Source organism: Hibiscus syriacus, unplaced genomic scaffold (genome assembly GCF_006381635.1).
Source record: "Hibiscus syriacus cultivar Baekdansim isolate YM2019G1 unplaced genomic scaffold, ASM638163v2 tig00110963_pilon, whole genome shotgun sequence".
NCBI lineage: Eukaryota > Viridiplantae > Streptophyta > Magnoliopsida > Malvales > Malvaceae > Hibiscus > Hibiscus syriacus.
Genome location: NW_024062936.1, coordinates 297,517 through 310,073, shown reverse-complemented (window position 1 = coordinate 310,073; position 12,557 = coordinate 297,517). Strand labels below are relative to the sequence as shown.

Sequence of the window (12,557 nt, the reverse complement as noted above, 5' to 3'; positions counted from 1 at the left end):
ACTTTTAATAGTTGAGAGACTCAACAAAGCAAATCAACATTTTATAGTTGATGAATTATTTTGTAACTTCTAATAATCGATACACTCAATGAAATAATACTATATAGTCGAGAGATCATTTGTATACTTTACCCTGAGTTATTTATCTAATTTTGATGGTTAAGTTTTAACTTTTTTTTCTTGAGCAATTACCGTGACATATTGCAGTTTGGTAACGTGAAACTTGTAAAATCATAAAAACAAAATTATTAAAATTTTAAAATATTTTTATATAATTATAAAAAAATAAATAATACTTGACAATATATTTTATGATACATAACACTATCTAATCTAGAAACTTCTAAATTTGTTAGTCAACATTAATTAAACAAGTGAATTAATAAAATTTTAAAATACGAAAATTAAATTGAATTTTAAGGTAAAATATCAAAATTAACCTTAACGTTTACCTAGATATTATTTTGGTCCCTATTATTTTTTTAATCACTTTAACACTCAACATTTTAATTTTTGGTTAAAATAGCCTATAGTGGATGGAAACTATTAATTGACTAACGATCAACACATATTGTCAATGTGATATTTTGATATATGCTAATTGATGGTATGCCATATGTCATTTAATTTAAAGTGATGATGTGGCATGTGTTACATCACTCAAAGTGTTAATGTGGCATGTGACATATCATAGAAAATAATAACATGACATGTATCATGTCACTTAAGGTGATGTATCATATCTCATGTCATTTAAAATGATAATGTGGTATGTGTCATGTTATCCAATGTATTGATGTGATGTGTATCACGTCATTTAGGGTGCGTTTGGTTCATGAAATGTAACATTACCTCCGGGAATAAGATTATCAGAATGTTACATTACCTTATACATTACCGGGAATGTTACATTATTGTGTTTGATTTTGTTTGACAGGAATGTATGATTACAGTGTTTGGTTAAATGAATAAAATATTACTGTAATGCATACTTTACTAAATTGTCCTTATGATATATTTTTAACAAGTTGAATTTCAAATATTCAAATGAAAATATTATATAAAAATTCATAGAAATATATTATTGTATTATTTTCAAGTTATATATTTTTTATTAAAATTAAATTTATAAAATTTATATAATTTTTTTTACAAAATTTAAAAGATAAATGGGTAGATTAAAAGAGTAAATATACCATATATTCTTTTAATCTTAATTAATATTTAAAAAATTATGATAATAAATAAATAAAATTCCCGATTGGGAATATTTTTGAAATAAAGTAATGATAATATACTATAGCTTTTGAAATAAATCTTTTGTTTCAAGAGCATTTTAGTTCAAGTTGAAGGGAAACAAAAAATACCTAAGCCCACCATGAGTTAGCATTCACGATAAAATTTGAAAAATTTACTGTTGGGAATATTTTATTACTCCCTATTGGGAATCTTGCCCATCCAAACGTGGGTATCACAAGGAGGAAAAAAATATTCCTACCAGTAATGTTGAAATCCATGATCCAAAAGCCCTCTTAAGGTGATTATATGACACATTCCATGTCACTCAATGTGATGACATGACTTGTGACATGTCAGTAACTACACTCATATGAGAATATCATGTTAGCAACATGAGTTGATAATTAGTCGATCATTCATCTAGCTGAAATCATTTCGATAAAAAAACTGAAACATTAGGACTAAAATATTCTAAAAAAGAATAAAAGCTAAGGTGATCATTCGAATAAACATTAGAGGTTAATTTTAGTATTATATTTTTTTAAGGTTCCTTAAGCCAATTTGATTATATTAATTTATTTATGAATAATTTTTTGATACACAAATGATGGGAATTAATATGTATATATTCTTCTCTATTCCAGCCTTATAATCTAAAATAATAAACGTTAAACCTAAATCCTAAATAGTACATATCTCATTAAAATAATCTAAAACTTCCATAAACTTGTATCAGATATTTATTCAATATGTTACTATAAATGAGGTAGTCTACTTAATTGCTTCGTCCTTGAGCATCTCAACTAAAAAAATGTGTTCCGTTAAGAGGATGTCAAGCTCAAGATACAGTTTCCTCTGTAACTCGCTACTAATTCTCAGCTTTGCTGCTCTTGCATTTCTAATCCATGCCCAAGATCTATCCGGTTTGTTTTACATGAAACTAATAAGACCAATTTTATATCACAATGATGTTAATGCTATATTATTTTCAGGTTTCATAAGCTTAGACTGTGGGCTGTCAGAGGGTTCAAGCAACACTGATCCCGATACAGGCATAACATATATTTCAGATGCACCTTATATCCAAACTGGCTTAACTAGAAGGGTGTTGCCCGAGTTTAGAGACGGTTTACCTCAGAGGTATTGGACCGTTAGGAGTTTCCCGGAAGGAGACCGAAACTGTTACAACTTCACTCTCCGAAACGGAGACGTTTATTTGATCAGAGCAGGTTTCATTTATGGAAACTATGACGGAGAAAACATAGTACCAAAGTTTGATCTTTACGTAGGACCTCATTTCTGGGACACGATTGATTTAGGATCTGTGGATAATAAATTTTTCTACGACATCTTTCATGTTCTTCAATCCGATTATTTGTATGTCTGTCTAGTGAAAACTGGGAATGAGGTGCCTTGCATATCATTTCTCCAGTTGATTCCTATCGATAACACAACTTATCCGACTCTGTCTATAACAGAATCGCTCGATCATTATGCAAGATACGACGTTGGTTTGCCTTCCGGTGAGGATGCTATCGGGTGAGCCATTACTAATTAATTTCCGGTTTTATCATTAGGTTCATAACCCCCTCATATTATTTATTAATTAGCGGCACCTTGACAGGTTTCCCCAAGACGTTTTCGATCGATATTGGTATCATTATGTAAGGAATGATTGGGCGCAAATAAATACCTCTTCAACTGTCCTAGGCTCTGGAAATGATACTCCATCGGTTGTGATGAGCACTGCAGGTACGCCCGTAAATGCTAGTCTGCCGATGGATATATCCATGAGCAGTTCAAGCACCGATGCCCGCTACTACGTGTACATGCACTTTGCAGAAGTTGAAATTCTCCGAGCCAACGAATCCAGGGAGTTCATCATCTATCTTAATGGGAATCTTTGGTATGGACCTTTTAGTCCTACGTATTTGAGCACAAATACAGTATACAACCCATCGCCTCTCAAAGATATCAATTTTACAATCGAAAGAACCAATGGTTCAACCCTTCCGCCCATCCTTAATGCCTTTGAGATTTTTGAGGTAAAAGATTTCTCCCAGCCTCAAACCAATGACAGAGATGGTAAGTTGTCAAACTACCAACCTGTGTTGTTTGTATATATGTGCTTTCCCTCGACCTGTCGATCTAATTCCGGTTCTCTCGTATACATGGTAGTTGACGCTATTGTGAACATACAATCCATGTATGGATTAAAGAGAAACTGGCAGGGAGATCCTTGTCTTCCTAAAAACTTCTTGTGGAAAGGACTTAATTGCACCTACGATGATACTAATCCTCAAAGAATCATATCTTTGTAAGTCTTGCATGTGCCTGCCCCTTAGGTTTTAGGCAAGCAAGGATCTTTTTCGATTGTTGTTAATTTACAAAACTTTCTGGCCATGTAATCAGGAATTTGTCATCTAGCAATTTGAATGGAGAGATACCTAATGTTATAGCCAATCTCACTCAATTACAGCACCTGTAAGTGTCTCCAATCTCCATCTTCACGTGTTAATTTCGGGTACTCTTATTAATGGTGATGAAGGAATTTATTAGGCTCACTTATTGTTATATTATCAGGGACTTATCAAACAACCGTTTGACCGGACCAGTGCCTGAATTTCTGGCTAACCTGCAATTCTTGACTCTACTGTAAGTTATTTGGAAATCTGAGACTACTTCAAATAGAGAAGTGATAACTGAGGAAATACAACCACCGTTCTTTGCAGAAATTTGAGTAGAAACATGCTTAATGGTTCAATTCCAGCAAGACTCATGGAAAGGGTAAACCAGGGTCAACTAGATTTAATGTATGATTTCCTTCTTATTTATAATATTGAATGTTCACATGCTTATAGCCGTAATTGGAAAATTCAATCCAAGTTCCTTTTTTGGACTAACTGAAATTGATTGGGGGTATGGATGAAAACGCAAGTGCCATCTGTATATCCGGTTGCGGCAACAACGACCCCAACAACGACAACAACATAGTTGTCCCTGTAGTAGCATCAGTTGCATCAGTAGCTTTGGTCCTCGTAATTGTTTGGGCCACCTTATGGAATATTAGAAGAAGAGCAAGAAAACAGCTTGGTATGATCGTTATTGCAGAAAATTTTGGAAGATCCAAATTTATATTTCTTCCCTTATAGTCTTATTGAATTTATTTCAGTTTTGTCCTTGGACCACCAGAACACTGATGTCGTCGATTCCAAAAAAACAAACCCATTACTGGGCTCATCAAAGAACCGACGGTTCACGCATGCTCAGGTCATAAAGACGACAAACAATTTTGGAACAGTTGTTGGTAAAGGAGGATTCGGAACAGTTTATCACGGCTACTTAGAAGAAACTCAAGTAGCCGTCAAAATGCTGTCTCCATTTTCAGCTCAAGGTTATCAGCAGTTTCAAGCCGAGGTATAACATCTATTAACAAATCCCTCATCAATTTGAAAGCTAAATATATACGACTGTTTAAAATATCTAAGTTACCCTTTCCAGGTGGAACTTCTTTTGAGAGTTCATCATAGAAATTTGACCACGCTTATTGGGTATTGCGATGATGGCAACAACATGGGGCTCATCTATGAGTACATGGCAAAAGGAAACTTAGCAGAGCATCTCAAAGGTTAGATTATGCCCTGATGGCGTATATCATAAATGGCTGTCCCTTGTTGGGGTAAGGGAGAGGTAAGATAGTAGGCTGCTCCCAATACTAGGTTGAGAGCAGTTTCCGTAGGAGACCTTCAAATTATGAAATGCCCTCCATAGGACTCGATCATATGGCGTACATCATCAATGCATTAAATATTAATTTTAAATTGAAATTGAAATTAAAAATTATTGTTTGTAGATAGCAGCAGAGGTATCCTGAATTGGGAAGCAAGGATTGGCATAGCCCTGGAAGCTGCACAAGGTCAGCAGGATTGCATGCCTGCATCCATACTTATGTGTCAACCTAATACAGTTTAAAAATAACTAATGGTAGAGCTAATTAAAACGAAATGCAGGACTAGAATATTTGCACCGCGGTTGCACACCACCTATAGTCCACAGAGATGTGAAGTCCACCAACATATTGTTAACTGAAAGCCTGCATGCCAAGCTCTCTGATTTTGGGCTGTCCAAAGCATTTCCACTCGAAGGCGACAGTCATGTCATTACTGTTGTTGCCGGTACCCCAGGATATCTCGACCCTGAGTAAGTAAATCTGGCCTTGGCTCTCAGCTGCTTCCAAAACATTATATTACGAATCTCCAGAACCATCCATGTTTGCAATGCAGGTATTCTACATCGAACAGGTTGACGGAGAAAAGTGATGTATATAGCTTCGGGATAGTCTTGTTGGAGATCATCACAAACAGACCAGTGACGATGAAAACGTATAATCAGACTACACATATAAGCCAATGGGTTAGTTTGATGTTATCCAATTGCGATATCAAAACCATTGCTGATTCAAGGTTGCAGGGAGACTTTGACATTGCCTCTATGAAGAAAGCAGTTGAATTGGCTATGGCTTGCGTATCTCCAACTTCGACAAAAAGGCCAACCATGACTTACATTGTCGCCGAATTGAATGAGTGCCTGTCGGCCGAGATCAACAGGAACCACAACTTTCAGTTAAGTCCCAACTCAAGTGAATATATTATTTCATCACCTAATACCAGGTGATTTTGCAAATTCTATTGGTATAATTTAACCGGGTCAACTCGAAAGGTTTTATTGTCGATACGTGAATATGTAAAGGTTTGTATTTGATGCTTTGATCGGTGTGTTAGTTTTACAGTGTCCATAATATCTCTGTACCATATATATTAACAGGGGTTTGACCCCGTAATTAGGATTGAGTTGTAGGTTGTCGATAGTTTGGAAGCTGCTCGTTTTTAAGATTGGAAATTTTATAATTTCTATTGTATAAACACGTCTGTCATCATTATGGTATTTTATTTATATAAAATAATCTTACACGATAATCATATTTCCCAAAATAAATTTGAACTCCTTGAATCAAACTAACATGCTCTTGCATTCCTAGCTCTGTCGATAAAGCCAAAGTCCAAATTTTTTAACTGGTTTTCTTTTCTACTTGATATCAATTAAGGGTCTTTTAGATTATATTTTTCTAATACATGTATGTTTCGCTTAGGAGTGTTTTTTCTCTATATATATTCTAATTTATGAGTTAGTAATAAATTAGTTTTACATTGTAATTAAGATTTTCAATTTGAATCTTATAATTTATTATGATTAAATTAAATTTTGGTACGTTAAAACATGAATTCTATTTTTTTTAAAGAAATAGGAATTCTAATTATTCTTAAACATGTTCATAAATGAAAATCTTTGTGTATCACTTAGATGGGATAAAAAGAACAAGATGACTATTGTTCCAATAGTGGCATCAGTTGCTTCATTTTCTGTTCTAATGATTGCATTGGCTACTTCATGGTGGCTTAAAATAAGAAAACTTGAAGCACTTTAAAGGTTTTTGGCTTCATAAGATCTATAGGATTTTGGTTTTATGGGTCGGGGTTGGATCATTTAGGAGATGGTGTCGCTTGTGAGGTTATTTCTGTTAAAGGTAATCTATTGTTTGGGTTGGAGAGATAGTTTCGTAATGATTGTCTCCATTGTGAAGGCTGATTTCTATTGTTGTTCCCTTGTTATTATTGATCTGTTGTGAGGATGTTCTTTTTTGTTAGGATATTTATTGCTCTTTAAGTTCGATGGTTTGAGAAATATCCGGATTATATCCAAGTCAAATCGTGAGCACTTCAGACGCTAGTTGAACGTTGTACTAATGATGTGTGACCCAGACACGTACCGAGTACTATAGAGGAGTAGATTGGCAGGACATAGGCTCTGATGTTATGTGACCGTGGAGGTGTCCTAGGTAATGGGAAATAAGGGCATTTCTAGATGAAGATTTTGATGCTAAGTGACTTGGGTCTTATCTAGGGTACCTTTGGCAAGATAGAATGGTATGAGTCCCGAGATGCTAAGTGACCCTCCGACTACACCATGATGCATACCCTTGTTTGTGTGATTGTACCTGGCGTATTTGTGATATCGGTACTATCATTGTGTGTTGCATGATGATGCATTATAGGATGATACCGAGGATAAAGACCTAGTATACGTTTACTCATGGCAAGACCCTTAGTGGAGACTAAGGGAAGCATGAGACTTACGCTAAAAAAAGATTATACTACTGGGCTTGATTAGGATCATGCATGCACCTACTACTTATTACCATGTCTTCTAGCATGCTTATGTTTATGAGATTCATATGTTCCATGTATTAGCGATTATACTACTGGGCTTTGTAAGCTTCACGTTCGGATGTTTCCGTTCACATGCTAGTATATCGAGCCGTTCGAGGAGCACCGTCGCAACAAGATTTCCAGTATTTCATCTAAGAGTACTAGTTGATTACTTGTAGTAGGCATGTGTATTCATACGACCCTTACTTATATATTATGATTTGTAACTTTGAATTATATTAATTGTTTTAAACTGTCATGGAGCTCGGATTTATAAAAAAATTATTATTATTTAAACTATTGGTTTTTAAATGATGATTATAAGTATTTATTCAAAAAAAATGTTAGCCACTTCGGTGATTTATGTGACATTCAAACCCTCCAGACTTCAGGTTGAATCGGATTAGGGTGTTACATTTAATTTAATTATCATATAGTTTAATTTACAATTAAAGAGATGGGTATAAGATTTTATGCCCGATGTTAACTAATAAAATTATATGGAAAAATAGATTATCAATAAAATATATAAAAAATATCTAAAATATAAGAGAATTTAAAAATTTTAGAGAATGACGATTTGCTCATCATCTTAAATCTATCCGTGATTAATAGGTCAATGAGAAAAATCAAACAAAATGTAATTTTTAGTTCAAGTTTTACTATTGATATATTCAGATTTTAGTGATTAAAGATAATGTTTACCTCCTTAAATATCAAAGATTTGAGAAACTAATTCTGAATAAATACTATGTCTTGTAACCTCCCTAAAATCTGAATTTCACCCCACATTAATAGCAAATATTCTCTTTTAAGCCAAACTCCAAAAGAGAGCGTGAATTTAGCCCCCACGTATTCATTTGTGATTTGTCATTTGCCCACTCACCCACCCAACCCCCTACGATTAATCCGTTTAGTGCACGTTCTAACTCCCACATGAAAACCAACCCCTCCAGAACCTCCCAGTTTCTTACAAAAACAAAAGCATGATAGAAAAATAAGGAAGAAACAAAACATTAGCTCGAAAAGAGACGATCTTTAACGGATTTTTAGTAAAAGGATTGACCAAAATTCGGAAGAACTAATCAAATGTGACCGTCAAAACCCAAACCACTTAATTACTCACGTGTCACTTTTCCATTTTGACCACATTGGGATTTGCTTCTTTTAAATGTAAAAATCTGTTTTTGATTTTCCCTGAAATTTCTGTTGCTTTTTCGTTGTACCGAATACTCAATGAAGACACGACATATCAACCACATTATCTAAATAAAAGGGGCCAAGTTGACGTGGCAGGATCTTCGTTGTTGTCTGGTCATGGAGAAAATGCGATATGTCCTAGAAAGTGGATAGAGATAAGTGTGGGGTCCCAAAGGGTGAATTATTTAGTTTTCGTTTTCCATGGCATTGATGAAGCTTTATGCTTTTGGGTGATGAAGAGAGAAAAGATTCTTCTCTTGTGGAATTCTAAGGCAACTATTGTTCTCTAGCAGTATCTATCTTCACTCTTCCCCACTCTCTTCTTCTTTCCTGCTTTTATTTGTTTTTTACATTACTTTTTTATTGGGAAGATTCTCGTTTTACTTTTTTGGGGAACTTTTACGAATCGGCTTTGTTGAAAAAAGAAAAGGAGCGTTAGTTGTTATTTGAGCTAAAAAGTTTGTGTTTTTACTCGATCAAGAGGGTAGATATTGGTGAAATTTGTGTTTTTACTATCCGTAGCTAGATTTGTTATAAGTCGTCTGGGTTATTGATTTTTGGAGCAAAAGCTTTGGTTTTTATGGATATTAGCATAACTTCCTGTTACTTTAAGCAATTTTCACGAGTTCTTGTTTTGTTGTTTATGGTTTTCAGTCAGAAGACCTGTTTTTCTGAGGTGGGTTGAACATCTTTGGATGGATAGAGTTCTGAATTCTTCTAGTTCCAAAACCAAAAGACTTGTGTTTTCTGGGTGCTTCAGAAAAATTTCAATTCAATTGCTATCTGGGGAATAAACTTGTGTTCATCGTTGAATTTGAGTGTTTTGATGGTGGAAGAACCTGTTACTTTGAGTTAAAAGTTTGTGGTGAATTAAAGACTTGGAAACGATGATGAAAAGAAGAAAAGAGGACGCAAAGGTGACGAGTCCTATGTTTCCTAGGCTTCATGTGAATGATACAGAAAAAGGGGGGCCAAAGGCACCTCCAAGGAACAAAATGGCCCTCTATGAGCAACTCAGTATCCCTTCCCAAAGGTTCAACGCTGGATCACTCCCACCAAATAATACCAACAACTTGGTTCCTTCAATATCATCAAGCCATGTAAGTTCTCTATTTTTTTAATGATTTTTCCTTAAATCCTTAGATTCAATTGTTTTCTTCAAAATTCACCTTTAGTGTTCTCGGAGCAATATGATGCCGTTGTTTCTTCCCATTTTATGTTTGTATGACAAGAAATGGTTCGTATATGTAGGGTGAAGGTAATGAAACTAGTATGCTTATGCCGCTTGAATACCCCCATGAATCTTCGATTCTGGCTGAGAAGTTTATTCTTATTCCATCCACGGGACTAAAATGAGTACCACCATAGAAAATCAAGATAATAAATTCTCGAAAGCCATAGATTACCATAGTTTGGATACTGATCCACCAACTCCAGTTGTTTCTGCAAAAAATGCATTTCAGCCTCGCTATTTCTCCAGCTTTAAGAAAGTTTCTGCGAGAAAGCTAGTCAACGATGATGACCTTAGGGTTCCTACCTCTGCTCGGTCCGGAATGGGTCGAAACAGCAACTGCAGTAAGCAGGATGAAAACCTGAAACATTTTCCTAAACTGAACTTGAGTTCTTCAAAGCAACCTCGTAGTGCTAATGGAAGTTCTGTAGGTCCAAAGTCCAGAAGATATATGGGGAACCAGGGTGAGGAGAATGGAAAATTATTTCAAAGCAATCAAGATATCATGGAAAGATCTAATTCAACCAGAGATAATATCTTACCTGATACATCATCCGACCTGTCTGCCAAAATCAAGGTTTCAAAATCATTGAAACGAACACATGATTCATGTAACAGAGAAACCAAAAGCAGCTCAGTGGATATATTGAACAGTGAAGTTCCAGTACTTTCTTCCAAGGTGAGAAATGAGTCATGCTTGAGACAATCACTTGGAGTTGATAATGGAAGTCCGAATGCGCTTGAAAATATACGTAAGGCTGTTGAAGAAAAGAATGCTGGGGCTATGCAAATTGGGGGTGTGAACATACATAATAATGTCCCAAGTACCTCCATGGTGGAGTCCCTGTCTCATTCGGACATATGCCCTGATGATATTGTGGGAGTAATAGGTCATAAGCATTTCTGGAAAGTACGAAGAGCTATTGTCAAGTAAGTGTCCCACTTCTGTTTTATGTGCATTCGCAATAGCTAATGAACATCTTCCGGCTCATAATAAATAGGACTAGGTGTGTATCCTGCAGGTACTCTTCAGTAATATCGTTTACACCTTACTTTCTATGTCATTTCTTGTAAAATCGGTTTACCGTCTATGTCTTCTATATATAACTGCTCTTTTCAGTTGTGAAATGTTCAATATATTTTCTGTTTGAATCTGTTCTAACCCTTTGCAAAAGCAGTCAATACTTGTTGCTAGTTCTGCTTCTTGATGAGGTATTAATTGTTTATTCCTGTTTTCAGCCAACAAAGAATCTTTTCAGTGCAAATCTTCGAGTTGCATAGACTCATAAAGGTAAATGGATCGGTGTACTATGGACTTGCTAGGCATTTCAGCAAATTATGCATGTAATCTAAGCAAATTTGGACTTTGATTTCATTTGGAACAGGTTCAGAGGTTGATTGCTGAGTCACCAAATATATTGATTGAAGATACCTATTATATGGGCAAACCATCTTTAAATGGTTCTTCAATCAAGAAAGTCACATCTAACGATGTTCCTGAATCGGCATTGATTGTTAAAATCAGAAATAATTCTCAAAAACCAAATATTAGCATTGAATGTGCATATGAGAATGCGGTTGCAAAGCTTCCCCTTCCTTCTGCCGACGATGATACCAGCAAAGGACTTGTTACACAGCGACCAAATGCTTTGTCAACACCTATGGCTGCCAATACCAGATCATCTCCTTGGGGGTTTTCTCCGCTTGGAAGTCAGTGGTTAGTTCCTGTAATGTCTCCTTCCGAAGGACTTGTCTACAAGCCGTATGGAGGGCCTTGTCCTCCAACTGCAGGGTTTCTGGCACCGGTTTATGGTGGCTGTGGTCCTCTGAATGTAACTGCAGGTGGAGCAGACTTTCTGAAAACTTATGGTGTTCCTGCTTCTCACCAACATGGAGTTGGAATTGGTCCTGGCAACACTCCTAGATGTCAGACCTACTTTCCACATTATGGCATGCCATTTAGGAATCCAACAGTTTCTGGCTCAAAATTTGAGCAGATTAGCTCATTTACTGGAGCCCAATCGAAGGACAATCAGTTATCAACAGGTGATGTGAACTTCACCACAGCTCAACAGAGTTCATGCAACATGTCAAGTCAGATGAATCAAGTAGTCCCTCTGAGAAAATTGCCTGCATCAAAAGATAGCGAAATACAGGGAAGTACAGCAAGTAGTCCTTCTGAGAGGTCAAAAGGGGATGCACTACTTCCTCTTTTTCCTACTAAACCCACAACTCAGGTATTTACTCACAATGCTCAGACTAGCGGGGAGCAAACAAGGGTGATTAAGGTCGTACCACATAACCGAAGATTAGCAACTGAATCAGCAGCTCGGATCTTCAGATCCATACAAGAAGAAAGGAAACAGTACGATTAGTTTTTGTGTCTAGTGTGGCCTACTTCACTAAAAAATTCACTGCACTCGTCAACTATTCGTTGGTTTTGTATCTGTATTAATATGTACATAGAGAACATAAGTTCAAAAAGTAATAAACTTTTGCTCAACTGCAATAATGTTTGCTTCTGTATTTTATGGCTGCAGAAAATCTTATCCGTAGTAGAAATCATGTACTGCACCGGAAGTCTTTAATTATCCAGGATTCCAGGTCTATGCTTCAACAAA

General features: G+C 35.7%; 1 protein-coding gene and 1 pseudogene across 1 annotated transcript; both read left to right on the top strand.

Annotated features, from left to right (window-relative positions):
- The first annotated feature begins 2,045 nt into the window (after window positions 1-2,045).
- On the top strand, window positions 2,046-6,021 carry LOC120148549 (probable LRR receptor-like protein kinase At1g51890). Its single transcript, XM_039161640.1, has 13 exons — window positions 2,046-2,162; window positions 2,232-2,778; window positions 2,864-3,324; window positions 3,418-3,556; window positions 3,652-3,723; window positions 3,823-3,894; window positions 3,972-4,052; window positions 4,178-4,332; window positions 4,412-4,656; window positions 4,741-4,867; window positions 5,093-5,155; window positions 5,250-5,439; window positions 5,523-6,021. Exons 1-13 carry the CDS (start codon window positions 2,051-2,053, stop codon window positions 5,911-5,913), a joined length of 2,655 nt encoding a protein of 884 aa, XP_039017571.1. The 5' UTR covers window positions 2,046-2,050; the 3' UTR covers window positions 5,914-6,021.
- A 2,905-nt stretch (window positions 6,022-8,926) lies between these two features.
- On the top strand, window positions 8,927-12,439 carry LOC120148609 (annotated as a pseudogene).
- Window positions 12,440-12,557: the final 118 nt, after the last annotated feature.